This window comes from Callorhinus ursinus, unplaced genomic scaffold (genome assembly GCF_003265705.2).
Source record: "Callorhinus ursinus isolate GAN/ISIS: 27379988/994484 unplaced genomic scaffold, GSC_fseal_2.0 scaffold30, whole genome shotgun sequence".
Classification (NCBI taxonomy): domain Eukaryota; kingdom Metazoa; phylum Chordata; class Mammalia; order Carnivora; family Otariidae; genus Callorhinus; species Callorhinus ursinus.
The window spans coordinates 16,411,084-16,433,141 of record NW_027397092.1 but is presented as its reverse complement, the minus strand read 5'-3'; the positions used below and the strand labels follow the sequence as shown (position 1 = coordinate 16,433,141).

Here is a 22,058-nt window from a genome sequence, read left to right as displayed (position 1 = left end):
GACCTCAGGTATTTATCTCCTGGTTGTCATGGAAGCTGCTCAGATAAACAGCGACTCAGCCAACCTGGCCCCTCCGTCAGCCGCGGATCCTTCTGAGAACAGTGGAGCTCCCTGGTGGCCGCCGGCGGCCCTGCCCGCTGGGCTGGCGGCAGCTCCAGACCAACTCACATGTGAGGCTCTTTCACACGGTTTCCTGAGGTGCACAGTGGGTGCTCGATAAATGCTCATTGTATGAAGGCACCTCCAGGGGCTATGTTTGTTCTCAGGCCTCAAGGTCTCTCAACACCCGCTCAGTGGCTGCTGTGATTGGAGCAGATCCACCCTCACCCAACACCCCAGTCACCCCAGGGACTGCAGGCCAGGCTGGCTACAGCCACTCAGCTCCTCCAGCGATCCAGGTGGCCCCTAGGCCACTTCTCTGCACCCAGAGCCGAGCAGACACAGACCCGTAAGGAAGGAGCCCGCCGCGGCCTGGCAGGCGAGCTGGGGGGAAGGCAGGGGGGGTTGTCTGGCTACATTGGCCCTGGATGCCACATCCCACAGTCACAGCGGCAGAAGGCCCACCGTCCACATGCACTGGAACGTCAACTTCGCTGTCTGCCTGTCCACCCCAGGCACTGGGCACACTGTCCAAGTGAGGCCCTACCGACTCTTGAGGATGGATGGATGGCCTGAAAGGGACACTTCCAAGGGAATGAGGAAGAAGCCACTGTCCCTAAAGACCCTGAAACGGCTACCAAAGGAGGATCTGCGGCATCCCCAGAGAAGTTTCTAAGGTAGGGCAGATGTCCCCCTCTGGGGCACACAGCTCAGTCCAGAGAGGGGCTGGGGAACAGGCCAGAGCACCTGAGCCCCCCTGTTTAGGGAGGTGGGGCAGGGGCCGCGTGTGGGCTCTGGGATCGGCCTGTGAAGCGGGGGTCTGGTGCCTGAAAACAGTGCAGCCTTGCCCGTCATCTGACCTCTGTTTCTTCATTTACTTGTTACGTGAGTTAAAGATCATATGAGTAAAACTTTATTACAGTAAACCCTCAATACATTTTAACTGTATAACTACTTTTTTTCCTTTCAAAAACTCCAAACTACAGAGAAAAGAAACGGTGAACGATGACATGGCATTACACATCAGCAGACAGTGAATGACCCGCAGGATAACAGAAACGGCTGCAAAAAAACCATTGAGCACAGAGAGGTTTGAGCACCTTGGCTCACTTGAGGTGCCCGAGTCATGGCAGAGGCACAGGCTCCATGAGGCTGAGCCACATGTGAAAGCTGTTTCCACCCGCATACCAGTGGGGCCCAGTGATGGCTTTAGTAATAATGACAAGAATGAGAGCCCCCACAGGCCAAGCACGTGCATAGGTTACTTTATTTATTTCATGCTGCATTCGCGTGAGGTAGGTATTCTCATTCCCATTTTACAGATGTAGAAACTGAGAGCCGAAGAGGCTGCATAACTTTCCAAGCATGCCCCTCCCACCCACCCCCACACACAGAGAAGCAGAGCTGGGATTCAAAGCCACGCCTGACTGACTGTGGACTTCTCCACTGTGCTAGACCGCCTGAGGCAAAATTCGAAGAGCTATCCATTTCCTGGGAAAACCCATCTGGGCAGTCCTTAACTCTCCTTCACCAGGAGCAGGGGCCACCACTGTGTCCCTAAGACCACTGGGAAGAGTCTTCTGGTGACAGGGTGACTGGGGCAGCTGCAAAGGGCATCTGCCACCCCTGCCCCATACGGCAAAAGTCAGGTTTCTTTTTCCAAAGGGTTTTAAAGAGACTCCACCCTTACCCGGTTCCTAGGCCTAAGCCTAAGTAAGAGTCCTCCCACAGTAGTAAGGGCCCAGCTCTGCTCAGGGATAGAGAATTCTAGAGTACCAACCTGCTCCCTGCATGCCCATCCCAGTGCCCACTTCAGGCCAGGCTGGGTCTCTGTGAAGCCTCAGGGGGGATCTGTAGCATCTGGCCACACCAGGCAAGGGGGAAACAGGGGAGCACTGGAAGCCCACTGCCTTCAAGGTCCCTTTGCTTCTCAGAAGACAAAGAGGGAGGCTCCCTGTCCGCTAGTCCCACAGGTGCCCCTCCCTGAGGGGCTCCTAATACCCAGGATCAAGAGTGCTGTGTGCTGAGGAAGCCCTGTCTTGCAATCCGCTACAAGAGCCAGAACCAGCTACCAGACGATTAGGCTCAGACAGAACTGTCCATGTGTACTAACATTTTCTCCTGAGACCAAAACAAATCCCAGGGAGAGAGAGAGCACTAGCCAGGGACACCAGGAGCCCTGGCGCCTATTTCCAGCTTTGCCTCTAACTCTCCACATGACCTTAAGCAAGTCACTTAACTTCCCTGGTCTAAGGCTTTCCTTCCTGTTAAATGGGAATAATTACATATAATCATAATTGTAACCACCATTCACTGAGGTTTTACTCTTGAGTCCCGCCCTGTGCTAGAAACATTGTCACATTTATCCTCAGAGTGCCCTTGGAGGGAAGTACAGTTTTCATACCCACTTTCAGACAAGGAAACTGTGGAGGAACAGGGAATTTAGGGAACATGCCTGCAGTCCATGGTTAGTAAAGGTGGACCTGGGTCTCGGTACCATGTCCACTGTGACATACAGAGTTACTTTATAAAGATCAAGGACAGAAGTAAAAGTGTTTTGAAAACAAATAAAAAGGCATGGGGTAGGACGGGGGTTGCATAATACAAACATAGATCACAAACGCCTGGACATGATTTAAGGGATATTCCTAATCCCTTTAAGAATGTTCTGTGGAATCTGTCCATAGAATCAGAGACCACCAAGAAGGGAGAGACCCTCAACAACTTGTTTTCTTTTCTCCCTCCCTCCCTTTGGACCGGAATGCTATGCCTAGCCTAAGTCTACAGGTGAGACCAGAAGGGTCAAGCAAGGGGGCTCCAGGGCCTTGGGTTGTTCTGTTCGTAGCCATGAGTTCAGCTGGACATGTCAGGTGCTTAACTATTTGCCGAATACTCTCTGGAGGCGTGAGAGAAGGAACGGCTGGGAAACTTCGGTACAAACCAAGAGCACTGGAGCATCAGGGCCTTGACAAAAGGCAACGTGCACTGGGGCTGCAGCTGTGCCCTCAGCCTGCCCGGATCACCTCAGCCCTGCGGCTCGCACTGGGGAGGAGAGACTTGCCCAGGGACCTACAGCTCCCAAACACGCCCCGCAGGTCTCTGCAGCTCTGGGAACTGCCTGGACTGTTGCTGTGTGGAGGGGGGAGGCCTGGCGGAGTGCCTGCCTCGCTGCTTTCCCAGGGCTTCCGAGAGGCTGGGAAGTGACTTACTCAAAGTCCCCCTTCTGCCCCTAACCGGTTCCGCCCAGGGAGGCCCGCTCACAAACAGATGCAGTCACTCCAGACTCACAGGGCCATGCAGGGTGGAGCTGGCTGAAGCCCTGGCGCTCCCCAGACTCAGGCCAGGGCACACCTATATATACTCTGGGGTCGGCGGGATCCAACCTCCACCGGCCATGGGGTCTTGGAGAATTATTTGAAAATATTTGAAAAGCACTGGTTTTCTCAGGTGTAAAATGGAAATAACAGTCTCTGCTTTAAACAGTAAGCTTGTGTTCCTGTTCAAAAGTCTCTACTTCCTAGTCTTTTTTTTTTTTTTTAAGATTTTATTTTTTAAGTCATCTCTACACCCAACGTGGGACTCAAACTCACAGCCCTGAGATGAAGAGAGTTGCAGGCTCTACCAACTGGGCCAGCCAGGTGCCCCTTCACTTCCTAATCTTTATGGTATTAAAGCCAAACCACTTGGCTTGATAATAAAATCCAACAACCACACAAATCCTGTCAACCCAACCTACCCAATCATGACCCCCCTGGATTCCTCCTGATGCTCCTGTTCCCTTCATGTGTGCCTGCAACTACCACCCACCTTCTCTCTCCTGTTTACTAAGGCTCTGGGGCCACCTCACAAAGCCTTCCCTGGCTTGGGCTTTCCTGGGTGCTCACAACTGGGCACTTGGTGGTGTCGAGATTGCACGTAAACAGAAGTTTTGATTCTCAAATCAGAAGGGTGCCTGTTTCTTCTCTTATGTGTCTCCCATCAGGAATTAAATAATACATAAAAATTCCTGCTGACTCACCGAAAGTCAGAATTCAGTTAAAACGCCCCACCCCCATACTCCCTCATGTCACAAGGGAAGGAAAATAAAGATAAAGAAGTTAAATTGGAGGCAAACTCGAATCACTCCTGTTTCTGCATGCTTGGTTAGTGTGAAAAGAAAAAATAAAAGGTCTCTAACTCCAACCCCGACGTAAGAAGGGGAGGGACTCCCTAAAGAAAACGCATAGAATAAATCACAAGGACTAGCCTCACTTCAAGATTTCAGGAAGGAAAACACAGTTAAACTGAAAACTGTTAAGTGGTGTTAAAAACACACACATAGACACACACAACAACAAACAGCCCGGAAATGTTTTTAGTACTGCATTTATCAGAGTCCCTTAAGGGCTTGATTTGTCCTTCAACATATTCTTCCTAACACCTGCTTTTACTAAAAACCAACAGCCCAACACCAGAGCTCTGTGAGTCAGAAGCAGAGTGAAACTAGACCCACAGGTACTCAGCCGTGAAGCACGTCACCCAGATAACAAGCAAGAGCCACACTAAGTTTGACCGTCAGTGCCCCGTGGCCATGAGGGTGGGCCACCAGGAAGCTGAACCAAGGGCGGATGGGTGGCTCACAACACCCCACATTCTCCTCCCGCCTTGTTCCTCTCTCTGGCCCCTGCCTCCAACTCAACCTCCCAGCTGCCAAATGCACCCGGAAAAAAAGTCCTCGTGCCACCTCCCACCCAAATGAATTCCACGTTATTTCAAGTGAGACCACGGGACCAACGCATATTTCTTTCCTGTCTTTTTTTTTTTTTTTAAACAAAGAATAGCAAAACATAGAACTTAGAAAACTCAAGTGAGAAGAATTAGATCTAAATACCTTTTGGTTTTAACCTTGTCTCATACAGTTAATCTCTTTGAGTGCAAATCTACGTCTACACAAAGCAACTGTCCCCCCCAACTGCCCCCACTTTTCAAACAACATCAGCGTGGTTCTTATTCCTCTCTCAGATGCTTAGAAAATGGACTTGCTCATTACATCTTACAGAGTCACAAAACACAATCATGGCCCACACAGAAACCTGCACTCCAAAATATTCACGGCATTGTTCACAATAGCCCAAACTGGAAACAACCCCGAACATCCATCAAATGATGAATGAATAAACAAAAGTGGTATAACCACACAGTGGAATATTATCTGGCAATGAAAAGGAATGGAGGGGCGCCTGGGTGGCTCCGTCGTTAGGCGTCTGCCTTCGGCTCAAGTCATAATCACAGGGTCCTGGGATCGAGCCCCACATCAGGCTCCCTGCTCGGTGGAGAGTCTGCTTCTCCCTCTCCCACTCCCCCTGCTTGTGTTCTCTCTCTCACTGTGTCTCTCTCTGTCAAATAAATAATATCTTTAAAAAAAAAAAAGAAAAGGAATGGAGTACTGACATGTGCTGTTATATGGACGAACCTTGAAAACATCGTGCAAAGTGGAAAAAGCCAGGCACAGAAGACCACAGGGTGGTGTGGCGCTATCTCCATAATGCCCAGTATAGGAAATCTACAGAGACAGGAAGTAGATGAGCCGTTGTCGGGGCGGGGGGGGCTGGGGGAAACAGGCAGAGTAGAGGTGGGTGACCATCCAGGGGTGCAGAGTTTCTTTTGGGGTAAGGAAAATGTTCTAAAATTAACTCTGGTGATGGACATGCAACTCTGTGAATATATCAAAAGCCATTCAATCATACATTTTAAATGGACAAACTGTATGGTATGAGAATTATAGCCCAATAAAGTTATTTAAAAAAAAAAGACAAGGAAAAAGTATCTCATAGTCAAAAATTAGTGACTGTTGTGTAACTCTATCAGTTTGAAACATCCACAGTGAATGTGTCCCAGGCTATTTGTCCCAAGTGGCTGGAAATGAAGGGCCCCAAAGTAGCGCTCAGGAAGGCACCCCCCCCGGGACAAAGGACAACTTTTCTTTCACCGACCACAGTTTTACCTGTAGCATTTTAAAATGTTCAGATATCGGCAGGCACTTAAGAGCACCCGGGTTTATAAAATAGCTGATTGTGACAGCACTGAAGATTTAGGTTGCACCAGTCATCAGAGCTAAGCTGAGACAGAGTCCTGCTTGGGGGGCGCTCACGGATGTCAGTGTGTGGAGCCTCAGATGGGTCGCCCAATCTCCTGGGCACAGAAGACCCATCAGACTTTGCCACTTTTCAAACTCCACCAACTTATGGAGGTTACAGGTCCTCCAGATGAACCACAAAACTACCTTGCATCGAGTGGTACACAGAATAATGCACATAAGGATTTGCATAGCGCAAAGGGCAACAAAGGCAAATTTTACTAGTGAGCCAACAATTCAGGTTAAAAGAAATCAGAAAGAAAAATAGGATGTGAAGTTAAGAGGGTAAATTTAGAGAGGGAGGTTATTTAGGGATTATAATTTTGTTTTCCATTAGTTTTGCTTTGTTCCTTTTTCAGGTCTACAAGAACAAATATGATTCATCTTCTACCCATAGGTGGCCAGCCTCATTTTCTGATTAAGAGGCAAGAGTTCCAGAGACCTTGGGCTGCCACCCTGCCTTGCTGCATCTGAGCTCTGTACATAATGTAACCTCTGAGCTTTGGTTCCACATTTGTAACAAAGGAGTAATATTCCCTATTTGGCCAGGTTTTTGTGGGGACTGAATGAGGTAGGAAACGGCACAGTACAGCACCCGACACACAGACACTCGGGGCAAAGCTGGAATACGGGGAGGATGAAAGAGAGGGTTCATCAAGCTCCCTACAGATAAAGTTAGTGACACTGAAGGAAGATGTCACAGAGTCCCTGTCAGGCAGAGCCCTAAAGGGGTTGCAAGGAAGGACAAAACATCGTCGAAGGAAGCAGGTGCTGAAAATCAGGGAGGGTCTTTCCTAGACTTCTCATTACAATGCCAAGAAGTGGTGCACTGCCCTTAGCTTCACGGACAGAAAGTACGCTTCTTCTCAAATATGCAACTTAGAATTATTGTCTGTTGAGGGCAAATGGGATCGAAATAGAATGTAAACAATCCTTCCACAAATGCTCACGTTGCCGACTGCAGCCGGGAGTCCATTTTCTTGTTTCTCTGCGGTCCAGCCTGGGGACTGCTTTGCCGGGTAGAGAAGTCCAGGGCGTGCTGCCACCTGCAGGCAAAACGAGGAAAAGCACAAAGTGACGGACAAGATCACCCACCTTCAGCGCCAGGCAACTGCAACAGCTGGGTCCATCCAGGTGCAACAGCCAGGGGAACCGGCTCAGTTCTGTGTTTGTGATTCCACCACAGGGTTGCGACAGACATAGTCAGTAAAAATTCTAGACTATCAAGGACTTGAGCATCTCTTAGCCACAACCGGCAAACTCACACAGGGCTCACCGTGTGCCAGACACTGCTCTAAATGATTCACACTTATTAACTCATTTAATCTTCACCAAAAAATTGAACATTTTAAAGGTCTCTGCTGATTTGCCTGATTATTTGAGTTAGCATGAATAACTAAAATGAAGAACTTGATAATAGCCAATTTCAAAGATGGGTCAGACATAAAAACTCTGTGAGACGTTCTGAGCATCCTGCATATCATGCAGCCTCCCTTTTTCAAGTCCCTGTTATGGACCAGACACTGCTCTGGGAGCTGGCATGCACCCAAAAGATGAAGTCCCTCCTCTTGTGGGCTTCCGTTCTGGTGGAGGGAGGTGACAAGAGAAGAGGCAATAAATGCTGGGCCGAAGCAGCAACAGTGTAAAGGGGACAGAGGGTGATGACCATGCTGTTAATATTCATTCACTTATTCATTTATCCCCACGTACTTACTAACCATCTACCACAAGCCAGACACTGTGCTGGGATACAGCAGTGGGCAAAAACCAGACATGGTCCCGGCCTGTATGGGGTACTTACTCACATAGGAGAAGCATATATGAATCAAATGATCACTTTAATAAATGCCAAGGTATAACAACCCAGGGAAGTGTGAGAGCAGAATGACACAGGAGGTCACTATGAGCGCAGCCTAGGGAGGCCTGACCTTGTCTGGAGCCTCATGAAGGCCTGGAATGGAGTGTGGGGAGGAGAAACATCCTTGGTAAGAAGCATACCATGCACAAAGGCTGGATCACGGACAGCAAGCCAGAGGCCAAGGAGAGAGAGACGAGGTAGGGGGAGGTGGAGAAGGGGTGTGAGCAGCACTTGTACGGCTCCCCCAGGCCTGAGAGGCCCTCATCCTCTGAGGCCTGGAGCACCGCATGAGAATTTTAGGCAGAAGAATAATGTGGTTGGATGTGTGTGTTTCTAAAAGACTACACTGTGGGGTAGGCTGAATAATGGCCCCGCCAAAGACGCTGATGTCTGGATCCCTGGAAGTTGTATGTTCCCTAACATGGCGAAAGGCATGTTGCAGAATGTAATTAAATTATGGATCTTGAGATGGGAAGATAATCCTGGATTCTCCAGGTGGGCTCAATGTAATCACAAGTGTCCTTAGAAGAGGGAGGCAGAGGAGATTTGACTACAGAAGAGGAGCAGCAGAGCAGGCAGGCGTGAGAAAGACCTGCTGGTTTTAAAGACAGAGGAAGGGGCCATGAGCCAAGGACCGCAGGAAGCCTCAAGCAGCTGGAAGAGGCAATGAAATGAGTTTCCTCCAGAACCTCCAGTAGGAACACAGCCCTGTTAAAACTTTGATTTTAGGACTCTGACCTTCAGAGCTGTAAAATAATAATTTAAAAAAAATATTTTATTAATTTATTTGACAGAGAGAGAGAGAGTGCGTGAGCATACTTGGGGGAGGAGAGGCAGAGGGAGAGGGAGAAGCAGACTCCACGCTGAGCGGGGAGCCCAACATGGGGCTCGATCCCAGGACCCTGGGATCATGACCTTAGCCAAAGGCAGACGCTTAACCGACTGAGCCACCCAGGCGCCCCTGTAAAATAATAAATTTGTGTTGTTTCAAGCCGCTAGGTTTGTGGTAATTTGTTATAGCAGCAATAGGAAACTAACACACATTGGCTTCTGCGAAAAAGACAAGGCAAGAGGTAAGGGGAGGTAGTTACCAGTCAAAGGTCACTGTGTTATCCAGGCAAGAGATGTGACAGCCTGAATCACAGCAATGGTGGCAGTGGGGGTGGAGAGGAGTTGAAGGACCCCGGGTGGGGCGGGGGGCGGGCGGCGGGCAGTTGGCTAGTCAAAGGTCTTGCTACAACCTGGCAAATGTTACTGGAATGTCACAACAGGCTTCTGTTAGGCTCAGGATCTGGCTAACCGGCCCTGGGCAGAGCCCAGCACCCTTGTAAAAGAAGGAAGCTTGCACCAGGGCTGTAAGACCTTTCTCTGAAAGAGACAGCATTTAGCCACTCAAGAGGGACCTGCCTACACCATTCCCACAATGGAATCCAGGGGTTTCCAGGAACCAGCTCTAAGAAGTAACATCCTAGGAATTTCTAGAAGGCAAAAGGTAGCAATTGTTTCTGCCAAGCATTAGGCCTTCCAGTGAACTTTTTTTTTTCTGCCCAACAGAGATTCTGTAATCCTGGAAAGAAGGAATCCAAATTTAAATATATGCACCTCCAACCCAGGTGATGAAGAACCATGATTATATCTCACATATAGAAATTTCATGGCCAAAATGGTGCAGGAAATATATATATATATATATATATATTTCTAATTTAAATACATGAAGTATGTATTATATGTTGGGAGTATATACTTTATATATTGAAATTAGAAAAATACAAATATTTGTATATACAGATATAAATAAAGCAAATGGGGTAAAATGTTAATAGGTCAATCTGGGTAAAGATTCTTTTTACTACTTTTGCTTTTTAACTGTTCTTTTTACTACTGGATATTCTTTTTCTTATTTTTATTTTTGCCACTCTTCTGTAAGTTTGAAATTATTTCCAAATAAAAATTGAAGAAGCAAAAAAAAAAATTTATGGCCAGTAGAATAATGTGGAAATTACAGGAAAAGAATAAATGAGAAACTAGGAGACCCCCTTTCATCAGCTACTCTACTCCTACTTAATGATCCAAACCCATTGAAAAAAGAGGGTTCCTGATGCGAGCCTGCCTAATAAGACTGTTGAGAAGAAAAGGCAATAAAAATGATTTCAAACAGGGGCGCCTGGGTGGCTCAGATGGTTAAGCGTCTGCCTTCAGCTCGGGTCATGATCCCAGGGTCCTGGGATCGAGCCCCACATCGGGCTCCCGGCTCCGCGGGGAGTCTGCGTCTCCCTCTCCCTCTGCCTCTCCCACTGCTCATGCTCTCTCTCTCTCTCTCTGAATCTCCGTGTCTCAAATGAATAAATAAAATCTAAAAAAAAAAAATGATTTCAAACAGTTTTGTATATACTCCTCTGTTTTACTCCAAAAGTATAGATATACACCCACCAAGACCAAGTATCTTGGAGTGTACTGAGAGGTGACAAGGAAGTCTTGAGGGCATTATTCCCCTTTGGCTCTGCAGCAGGCTATGGGGATCTAACTGGATTCCAGGAGCTTGTAAGGACTCAAGATCGCCTACAGATGGTGAAATGCCAAGCAGTCCTGTTAGAGTTGGAACAGCTTAATTAAAAAATAGATATATGTAAAAAAATATATATAGAGATATATGTATACATTGTTTTTCTGGTAACAAAGTGATAGATGTTTATTAAAGGAAAACACAAAAATCTGTAGTCCAACCATCCAGACATAACTTATTTGGAATTATTTTTTTCTACTCCTTTTTCCAATAATTTTAGTGTGTGTGTATATATATATACACGCACACATATATATAAAACAAATATATACATAGTCTTATATATAACAAATATATTTATATATATAGTTTCTTTTTAACAATAATGAGATACTGTATATATTTTTCTTTTGCAACCAGTTTTGTTTTACCTAACAGTATATAATTTTCCCATGTCATTAAATATACTTCTTTAATAGCTGACAGTACCTTATCATAGGAAGATATCAAATTCATTTAACCAATGCCCTATTGCTGGACACCCGAGTGGTTTCTAACTTTCTGATAGCAGAAGTCTCACTGAGAGGAACAGCTTTATATATAAGAACGCCACCCCCATTTAAAATCTGTATCTGAAGCTCTGATAATTCCTAGGGTCATGTTCCACACATTTCAGTTATCCATACATCACCATAACTATTTCACCATAATTAAATACCATCTGTCCTATACTTAGCCTTTCTCTTTAAACCAATTCATTTCTGTCCTTAAATAAATGAGTCTTTTTTTTTTTAAGATTTTATTTATTTATTTGACAGAGAGACACAGCGAGAGAGGGAACACAAGCAGGGGGAGTGGGGGAGGGAGAAGCAGGCTTCCCGCTGAGCAGGGAGCCCGATGTAGGGCTCCATCCCAGGACCCTGGGATCATGACCTGAGCCAAAGGCAGACGCCTAACCACCTGAGCCACCCAGGAGCCCCGAAATAAATGAGTCTTAAAAGAAAACTTTGTTTACTATTATAAATGGAAAACAAGCATCTTATGTAATAAAGAAAGGCAATCATAAAGACAAATACAATGGAAAACAAAACAATGCTGTAAAAATGGAATTAAGATATGGCTATTCCTTTGCTCATTCTTTTATATCAAAAGGGAGATTGGAAAGGTGTAGAGAGGTGTTAAAGGCATACCAGCTCCAAACTGACAGCTTTCTCCTTCCCTTGATCAGAAGACTGAAAGGGAATTGACAGGAATGACTTTCTCACTATGTGAATCAGTGTTAGACAATGCCACAGATGTGTTCTACCCTGCATCACTTAAAGTCATTTCGCATAGAAAACATGTCATTTTTTTTTTAAGATTTTATTTATCTATTTGAGAGAAGAATCGAGCCCAAGCCGGGGGGCAGGGCAGCGGCAGGGGGAGAGAGAGAGAGAAGCAGACTCCTTGCTGAGCAGGGAGCATGACACGGGGCTCCATTCCAGGACCCTGGGATCATGACCCGAGCTGAAACCATCCAGGAGCCTGGAAACATGTCTTAAGATATAGTCCTGGAAGTAGAATTTTTGAGATAAAAAGCTTTAAAAAGCTTTTGATAGGGAGCCCCGGCTGGCTCAGTCAGAAGAGCCTGAGACTCTTGATCTCGGGGTTGTGAGTTTGAGCCCCACGATGGTTGTAGAGATTACTCAAAAATAAAATCTTTAAGGGCGCACGGGTGGCTCAGTCAGTTAAGCTTTGGGCTCTTGATTTTGGCTCAGGTCCTGGGATTGAGCCGTGTGTCTGGATCCGTGCTCAGTGGGGAGTCTGCTTGAGGATTTCTCTCCCTCTCTCTCTGCCCTTCTCCCTGCTCAGGTGTACTTGCTCGCTCTTTCTCTCTAATAAATAAATCTTAAAAAAATTTTTTTTAAATAAAATCTTAAAAAAATAAAGTAAAAAAAAAAAGCTTTTGATAAACACATCCTAGTTTTACCATAGTTTCCTGAGAGTACCGATTTTACTTCACCCTCAAATAGTTAAGTATTATAAAGTAAATGTTAAAATGTTAAGCTTTTCAGCATTAGATATTCAGCTGCTGAATTTTCAAAGCGATTTTCATATTTCTGTAGCCAGTCTCTGACCCTGGGGCAGGGCTATTACATGAACCTTCAGTTAGTGGTAAGTTTACACAAACTGATATTGCTCTTGGTTTAACCAAGCTAAAGTAAACTCAGTAAAACACGAGGAAGTGACTAGCATTTGCAAATACTTCAGAATGTTTCTGTGCCAGCACAGGTCAAATGAGGATCAGAATTGCATGGATTCCAAAGTAGACTTGTGAGAAATAAGGAAGCCAGGAAGCATTACTCATGACACACCAATCACTATAAATATTCAGAAAGTCAATGAAAACCCTAAAAGAAGCGTATGTGTGAGCTTTCCTATCCTGGTATGGTAGGCAACTGCACAAATAGGTTATGGATTAATGTAATTGTTAACAAAAGATTTCTAAGTAGAAAAACAAAAGTGTATTTTGAAGCATGAAGAATTAATAACAATAGGAAACTTCCAGATTATAATTCCTAGGCAGACACTTATGTGTGTATGTGCCTATGAGGGAAAGTGGGAGAGAAGAGAATTAAAAACATACTAAAAAGCTTCTTGGGGTGCCTGGGTGGCTCAGTCAGTTAATCGTCTGCCTTCAGCTCGGGTCATGATCCTGGGGTCCTTGGATCGAGTCCCGCATCTGGCTACCTGTTCGACAGGGAGTCTGTTTCTCCCTCTCCCTCTGCCCCTCCTCCGGCTTGTGTTTGCGCTCTCTCTCTCAAATAAATAAATAAAATCTTAAAAAAAGTTCCTTATGTTTGGGAGGATGTTAGAGATTCTGATTAATTTTTGGTATTTATAGGAAATGTTTAAGAAATTTAAGAGGGCTCCTCATAAGATATAGAATTCCAAGTCACTAAATAAAAAGAAGGAAGGAAGGAATGGAAATAGACACCTTGATTAATACAGAAGAAGTCATAAGAAAAAAAGAAAAGGAAGAACTCATGATCAGTATTTGGCAAAACAAGGTGCCAGAAATAAGGCCACACTTATCAGTGATTAAAATAAATATGAATCAATTAAATTCCACTATTAAAAAAAGTAAGACTTTCAACCTAATTGCCCATCAGGGGAAAACAGATAAATAAATTATGATAGGCCATTTTAATGGATGTGTGTGTATGCCAGAGAAAGAGATCCATGACTTACATAGTTTAAAAAAGTTGTAGGCAAAAGCAAAAGCAGAGAAAAGGGTCCAGGAAAACACCAATTTGGTAATGGTGGTTGCCTATAAAGAGTGAGATTATAAGAGACAGGAGTGGGCTTTCCTATCTCACTTTACAAGTGTCTACATTGTTTGAAACTTTTACAAATAGTGTGTAACCAAAGAAACAAGAAGAAGTGAAATAATAAATATAAGGGCAGAATCACTGAAACAGAAGATATAGAGGACTAAAAACAAAGGTGATTAACAAAACCCAAAGTATTTCTTTGAATTTTTTTAATTTTAATTTTAATTTATTTTAAAATTAAGTTTTTTAAATTTCATTTTAAGTTTTTTATTTTAATTCCAGTATAGTTTAATATACACCATTATATTAGTTTCAGGTATATAATATAGTGATTCAATAATTCTATACATCATTCATTACTCAGTGCTCATGATGATCGAGTTATTTCTTTGAACACAGGGAGACTGAACAAGAATAACTGACAGAAGATGGAAAGAAAAGACTAAAGAAGAAAAAGAGGAAATGACAAATATAGCCAACATTTAAAAACTTATAAAAGAAAAATATGATTATATTATTCTATATAACTATAAATAACTATATAACTATAAATAACCATATGACAATACATTTTGAAAACACATAAGAAATCAATAAATTTCTAGAAAAATTGCCAAAATTGGCACAAAAATGATAGCAAATATGAACAGCCATTTAAAGTAATTTAAGACACTTCTTCCCCATAAAGTCTCAGTTCCAGAAGGTTTTACAAGAGCATTCTACTAACTTCCAAGGAACAGACAATCTTTACTTAAATGTGTTACTTTAGAAAATAAAAAAAGAGGAAACATTGCCCAACCTAAAGTTACAATAATTTTGAAATTTGGAATATGGACTGTCTAAAAAAAGAAAAATACAGGCCAGTTTAACTTCTAAATATGGATGCCAAACACCTAAATAAAATATTATCTAATCAAATCCAAAAAAGTATTAAGACTATGTCATGATAAAGTAATAAATAATGATTCAAAGTCAGCAGACCTCTCAAGGTAATTCACTACATTAATGGATTATGGAAGAAGTTACTACTGCCCACCATCTCTCTGTTCTCTTTTTCCTCCTGGGAATGCCATTAAACTTCCCAGCCACCATGGGCACCTGGGTGGCTCAGTCGGTCATGTGTCTGCCTTCAGCTCAGGTCATGATCCCGGAGTCTCGGGACTGAGCCCCACATCAGGCTCCCTGCTCAGTGAGGAGTCTGCTTCTCCCTCTCCCTCTGCTCCTCCCCCCACTCATGTTCTCTCTCTCACTCACTCTCTCTCTCAAATAAATAAATAAAATAAAATAAAATAAAAAAGAAAACCACAAAACTTCCAGCCACCTTACAATAGGTGGGATAATGTGACTAGTCCCTATCTATGGAACCTGAGGAGCAGTGATCTGTGTCATCTCTGGCCATCATGGAGAATCCGATGAAGGACCTAGGTCCAAGGAGATGGGGAAGCAACTGGTGAGAAAGAGCCTGGGTTCCTGAACAACTAAGTAAGTGCTATCTCACCAACATCCCTGGACTGTGTCAAGAGTGATAAATACGTAGCATTCCTTGTGTAAGCCACTGAAATGTTGGGACTGTTACAACAGCTAAGATTATACACCCTAATAATACAAGGCAAATTGGGATGGGGGAAACAGCAGGTACAGAGAGAGCATTTGACAAAGTTCAATACTAATTCGTCTTAAAAACAGAAACAAAAATAAAAAACACAAAACCTAGGTCTTAAAGAAGCAGGATTAAGAGACCAAGCCCCTGTCTTCCCCACCACTGTCTTTTCTTCACAGCTTGATTATTAATTGGTTTAGCCACCACATGTGATACACTTTCTTACAAATTTTTTTCATTAGGAAGTAATGCATGGATTTTATCTATCTTCCTTGGTACCTAAGATCCTAAGGAAAAGGACTTCCTTTCCTTAACAAAGACTATCATCTACAAACCTATAGCTAACATCATACTTAACAGAACACTATATTCTCTTTAAGGAATGGAACAAGACAAGGATGCAGCTATTCCCACCACCATGTAACAGAATTATAGAAAAAGTAGCCACTACTAGAAATAATAAAAAGTAAAACAAAGTATAAAATTAGAAGGAAAGAGACAAATGTCAGTGTTTGCAACTGGTACAATTATTTCACATAGAACTCTCAGAAAAATCCACAGAAAAACCATTAGAATTAATAGGAGTTCAAAAAGGTAGTTAGAAATGAAACCAACCTAAAAACAACTGATTGCATTTCTCCTCCCAACAGTAACCAATCAGCGAGAGAGAGGAGATATGTAACAGTCTAACCAGCAACAATGTGACAAAATAAGAAACCACATATTAGTAATATTATTGAAGCTAGGAATTATCTTAATAAAAAATGCAAGACACTTGTGGAGAAAATCTGAAAAACTCTATTAAAGTACATCTGAGTGAAAATATGAGTGAATGGAGAGAACAGACCATATTCAGGGGTGAGATGATTTGACATTAAAAGGTATCAATTCCTCCCAGATCAACCTATGATTTTAATTAATTTCCAATCAAAACTTCACGAAGACTTCTGTGAACTTTACAGACAGATTTAAAAATGTTTATGGAAGAACAAATCCATGAAAAGATAAGAACAAGTTTGAAAAAAAAGGTAGATATTAAGACATATTACAAAGCCATAATAAAAACAAAATCCAGTTGGATTAAAGATGTAAAGGGAGAAGAAGAAAAGATAAAGTTAGTAGGAGAAAATATAGAAAAAAATTATGATCTTCAGGTAGGTGAGGATTTCTTAAATAAGATGTAAATAGCATAAGCTAAAAGGAGAAAAATGATGGATATGACTACAGAAAATTTAAAGATTTATGTTTAAAAAAAAAAGTAGACCATAGACCTAATGTAAGCTACAAATCTCTTAGATGAAAACATAAGAGTGACTCTCCATAACCCTGAGTTAGGCAAGGATTTGTTAGATATGACACCAAAAACACAAGAGGTAAGACAGAAGATTGACCAGTTGGACGTCAACAAAATTGAAAAATTTTTTGCCTCAAAGAACACCATTAAGAAAGTGAAAATACAAGTCACAGAGAAGGGGAAACTATTTGCAACTCATATATCTAATAAAAGGACATCTAAATATATACATAAATTTATATATATAAATATATATAAAGAACCATTACAATTCAATAATAAAAGACAACAATTTAAAAAAATAGTTCTGGATAGACATTTCTCTAGAGAAGATACACAAATGGCTAATAAGCACATGAAAATATGTTCAACATCATTAACCATCAGGGACGTGCGAATCAAAACCACCATGTGCTACAACTTTGTACCTGCTAGGGTGGGATGGCTCTAACCCAAATGACTGGCAACACGCCACGGTGAGGGCAGGAAGAAAATGGAACCATCACGCACGGCTGGTAAGACTGGAAAATGTCGCAGCTGCTTTGGAAAACGGTTTGGGAGTTCCTCAAAAGTTTAAACATCGAGATACTATATGATCCAGTCATTCCACTTCTAGGTATATATCCCAGAGAAATGAAAATATATGTTCACTCAGAAGTTGTACATGAATGTACACAGAAGCATTATTCATAACGGCCGAAAAGTAGAAACAACCTAAACGTGCATCAACTGACGAATGGATAAACAAAATGCGGTATACCCACGTGATGGAATATTATCGGGCATTAACAAGGAACAAACTACCGATATATGCTGTAATGTGGATAAACCTACAAAACACTATGCTAAGTGAAAGAAACCAGGCACAACAAACACATATTGTATCATCCCATTTGTATGAGATGTCCAGAAGCAGGCAAATGCAGAGACAGGAAGTAGATTAGTATTTGCCCAGGGCAGGGGAGGGGCATATTGAGGGAAAAGTGGAGAGTGACTGCTAATGGAGTAATAAAAATATTCTACAATTAGATTATGGCGATAGTTGCACACTCCGGAAATAGACTACAAACCACTGAGTTGTATAATTTAAATGGGCGAATTTTATGGTATATAAATTTAGTTATTTTTATTTACTTTAGTTATATTTATTTAATTTAGTTATATTTACTTACTTTAATAATAAAGTTATTAGTAATAATAAAAAGGAGACCATAAATGAGGTTAACAGACAGGTGACAAGATTAGGGGAAGACTTAAAACATTCACATCTGACACAGAACTAACATTTTAACATGTAAGGATGCCAATAAGGAACAAAATGCAAACCACATATAGAAAAATATCAGAAATCTGAAAGAAAAGAGGAGCAGATTAGATGGACAGATGGGTGAGCAGTTCACCAATGGCAAAACAATATGATGAGATGCTCAATTAAAACAGAAATGGAGTACTGCTTTAACCTACCAGTTTGGACCGAAATTCATAAATGAGCTAACAGTAAGTTCCAGTAGATGTTGGAAAAGGGACCCTAGATGCACGCCTAGTGGGAGGAAACTGAAGAAGTCATTCTGCAGCACAAAGTAGCAGTTTTTGGTAAAAGACATCCCGCAAGTATCCTAGAACCAGTAATCTCATACCTATCTCAAAAAAAATTCTTGCACAAGACACAGGGAGACACCCAGAAGGATGTTTGGTGCAGCACTGTTCGTGCAAGCAAGGAGTCACAGGCCACCTCATGTCTATTCCCAGGAGGCTGGTTAAGTACTTGTGGTGTATACTTTCCATACAAAACTATGCAACAGCCAGGAGTAATAAATCAGACTCACATATAGCAATATGGTTTGACTCAAAAACATAATGTAGGGAGGAAAAGAAATAGTAAGAGATTTATAGCATGAAAGTTTTTTCTTTTTTTTTTTGAAAATTTTATTTATTTATTCGAGAGAGAGAGCGTGAGAGAGCATGAGCGGGATTAGGGGCAGAGGGAGAGAGGGAAGCAGACTCCCTGCTGAGCAGGGCTTGACTCCCAGGACCCTGAGATCATGACCTGAGCCAAAGGCAGATGCTCAACTGACTGAGCTACTCAGGCGCTGCTATTTTTTTTGTTTATTTGTGAGAGAGAGAGAGCAGGAGCAGGGGGAGTGGCAGGCAGAGGGAGAGGGAGAAACAGGCTCCCCGTGGAGCATGGAGACTGATGCGGGGCCCCAACCAAGCACCCTGAGATCGTGACCTAAGCGAAAGGCGGACATCTAACCTTAACCGACTGAGCCACCCAGGTGCCCTTAGCCTGAAAGTATTTATTTAGGTAAGTGCATCAAAAGCAAAACATGACATAGGTTTCAAAGATACACATGCTCTAAGAAGATATAAGGAAAGGGAGTTCGGAAGAACAAATACAACAGCATGGAGGCGTGTTCGTGTGTGCACAGGGAGGAGGGTGCTGACCGAGAACTGGAGTATAAAGGGAGGAAATAACAACATGAAATAACATGAGAGACTCTAGATGGAGCAAGGATTAGTGTGCCATGAACTAAAGTGTGTGAGCAATTAAATTTGGTAGACCTCAGATACTAAGGAAAACACACAAAGTCCCATGCATTACTTTTTAGTGAAAAATGTAAGAAAGTCCATCACATGCCGGTGGCTAAGTCAACGAATCATAAAGCTATGGAGCCAAGAAGGTAGGGGGGAAAGGCAGGGGCTTGCTTGGTCTTACGTTTTCTGGAACATGGAAGCAAGAACACAGGGTGGTAGAAATGCAGGGCAGGGTGTCTCCACTACGCCACCTCTTCTTCGCCCTGCAGACTGAAGCTAGGAGAGCAAGAGGAGAGAACCATCCACTACGGTTCAAATTTAGTTAAGAGGAGGAAGAGCGAAGAGGACATTAGGGAATTCAGCAGAGAAGGAAGAGCTCATTGAATCAAAGACTCTGATTTTTCTGGCTCATGGTAAAGGCAGTATTTTCTAAAAGCAATGAATACTCAACACAGCCCTGGAAGCAGGGCAGAGGAGGGACTCCGTGTTTTAAAAAATAGGATCTTATGTCATCGTTTGTCAAATTCAGATGGCAATTTTCCAAAGTTAAGATCAATGGAGTTTTGTTTCAGTAATGGGCCGCACGATCAGATCCGTGTGATTAGGCTGAATTCATTTTTATTGAAACAAAAGTTGATTAAAAGGGGGTTCTTGGTATTGGCTACAAAGAGTGTCATCACTCAAATGGAAGTCAAGTGCCTGCAGATTTAGTCCCTTTACTTCCAACACTTAGTGCCTTCTACCCTGTATGCTCACCCCACGCCACTGGCCATGCGGGTAACTTGTGTGTGTGTGTAGCTATAGATATAAAAGAGAGAGAGATGGAGATTTTTTTTTTCCTTGCCAGGGGTTGGCTCCACAGCCCTGAGGGGAGCCCAATTCTCCATACCACGATCGAATTAATGTATATGTGACCAACGGCCAAGACCAGAGCACTTATGTTTCACCCTTCTGCGGGCAGATGCAGCGGACTGGAAGTTTCCTGGTCTGGGAAGGACGCGGTCCCCGAGCGCACCCATTCCTGATGGTTTTCGCCAGCCCCGGGGGGTTGGAGTCTCTACGGAGTAAGCCCCTGTCTTCCCATGGGCAGGGCCTCGGGGAGGGGGCGACATCCTGGACTAGCTCATGTCCATGCCTGTGGCCAAGAGAGGCGGGCTGCAAGCTTGCCAGTTCAGGGAACGCTTGGAAGGCACCCCAGGGTCGCCCAAGTGCACCCTATCTGTAAAACGTAGGAAGGCAAACTACACGAGGCGTGGAGCCAAAATGGGGAAGAAGAGGAGTCTAAAAGGTAAGCAGGGGCAAATGAGTTCCTCCCAGCCGAGCTCAGGGGAGGCACTCTGCTCAGCATTTTACATACGTTCTCCCACTGAAAGCCGGTAGGGGGTGGGGGACCGGTGGTGTTGTACCAAAAGGAAACGTGGGATGGGACCGGTGCACGACCGGCCTTGCCGCCGCGCGACCTCGGCCCCAGGCTGCCAGGCCCTTGGCGCGCTAGTCTGAGCTCCCCCGGCTTTCAGCCGGGCCGTGCAGGCCCCCGCGGTGCCGGGTCCCAGCGCCCCCCCCCCCCCCCCAGTCCCGCCGCAGGAGCCCCCAGCCCGGCCGGCTCCGCGTCACGGGGCCTCCTGGCGTCCCGCCCGCCCGGTCCGCAAGGCGGAGCCCGCGAGGCGGCCGTCGAGGGGCCGCGCTTACCTCCTCTGGTGCGGGCGGCGGCCCCAGCTCGCAGGCTCCACGCCGACCGCCGCCGCTCTCCTCGCCCCTCTCTTCGACGGCTGCTGCGCGGGCCCGGGCCACGGCCACGGTCACTTTCATTTTCCTCAACGAGGGAGGCAGGAAAGCGAAAGCGAAAACGGCCGAGAGGCGGGCCCGGGCCGAGCGCGGTGAATGCGGAGCGCGGGCTGGCAGCCAGAGGCGGGGGCTCGGGCCTCGGGCCTGCACGCGGGCGGCTGGCCGGAGCCCCGTGCACTCGAGGGGCCGCCAGCGAGCCCGGTGCACACACCTCCGCGGCGCGAGGCCCCGGGCCGGTGCCGGGCAGGAGGGCGGGCAGCCCCGCCGCAAGGGGAGAGGCCCCGCAGCGCGCCCTCGTTCGGCCCCGCAGCGCGCCTCGGCCCGTGGGGGCCGCTTCCCCCGCCAGCCCCTTAGTCAGCACCTGCTCAGGCCTCGGGGCTGACGGCGGACGTGCCGGCAGCGCTTCATGGGTTGCTGGCCTCAGGAGGCTGGTCTGGCCTGGGCGGCCCGGAACGAGCCTCTGAGGGGTCCCGGGTTGGGGCGCTGAGCCAGCTGGGGCAGGTTTCGTTCGCAGATCCCCAGGGGTCGGCCGGTCCCCCAGGCCCAGGCATGTGCCCTGGACCCTCTGCCGAGCTGGCGGCCCCGTGGCTTCGAACAGCCTTGTCGCGACCATGAGGTACCAGGCTCTTCAAACTGGGTCCGCGGAGAAATCAAAAAGTCAATGGTGTCAATGAAATGGGGGACTTGTCATTTGATGAGAAAGAGTGAACAGCAAGCTTAGGATTTGGACTCCCTGCTCTAATTGGTGCCCATCAATACCCGAGGATTTAGTGAGCCCGGGCCTGTCACTTAGTGGCTGTGTGATTTGGGGCGGAATCCCTTAGCCTTAGTTTCTTTGCTGGTAGGACGAGGATGGTAACCATACCTACCTCAAGGTTGTAGGAATTAAATGAAACGATATGAGGGAGAAAATACTTGGCATTTTCTGTTAAGCTCTAGGTGCGTTCTTTGA

At 44.9% G+C, this 22,058-nt stretch overlaps 1 protein-coding gene across 1 annotated transcript in view; it reads right to left on the bottom strand.

Annotated features, from left to right (window-relative positions):
• The window catches only part of LOC112815047 (uncharacterized), a 55,698-nt gene extending 33,979 nt beyond the window's left edge, over positions 1-21,719 (bottom strand). Inside the window, exons 1-2 of the mRNA XM_073878659.1 lie at positions 21,011-21,719; positions 7,165-7,260 (exon numbers count right to left, since the gene is read on the bottom strand). Coding sequence (XP_073734760.1) covers positions 7,165-7,260; positions 21,011-21,719 — 805 coding nt within the window. The remainder of the gene's footprint in view (positions 1-7,164; positions 7,261-21,010) is intronic.
• Positions 21,720-22,058: the final 339 nt, after the last annotated feature.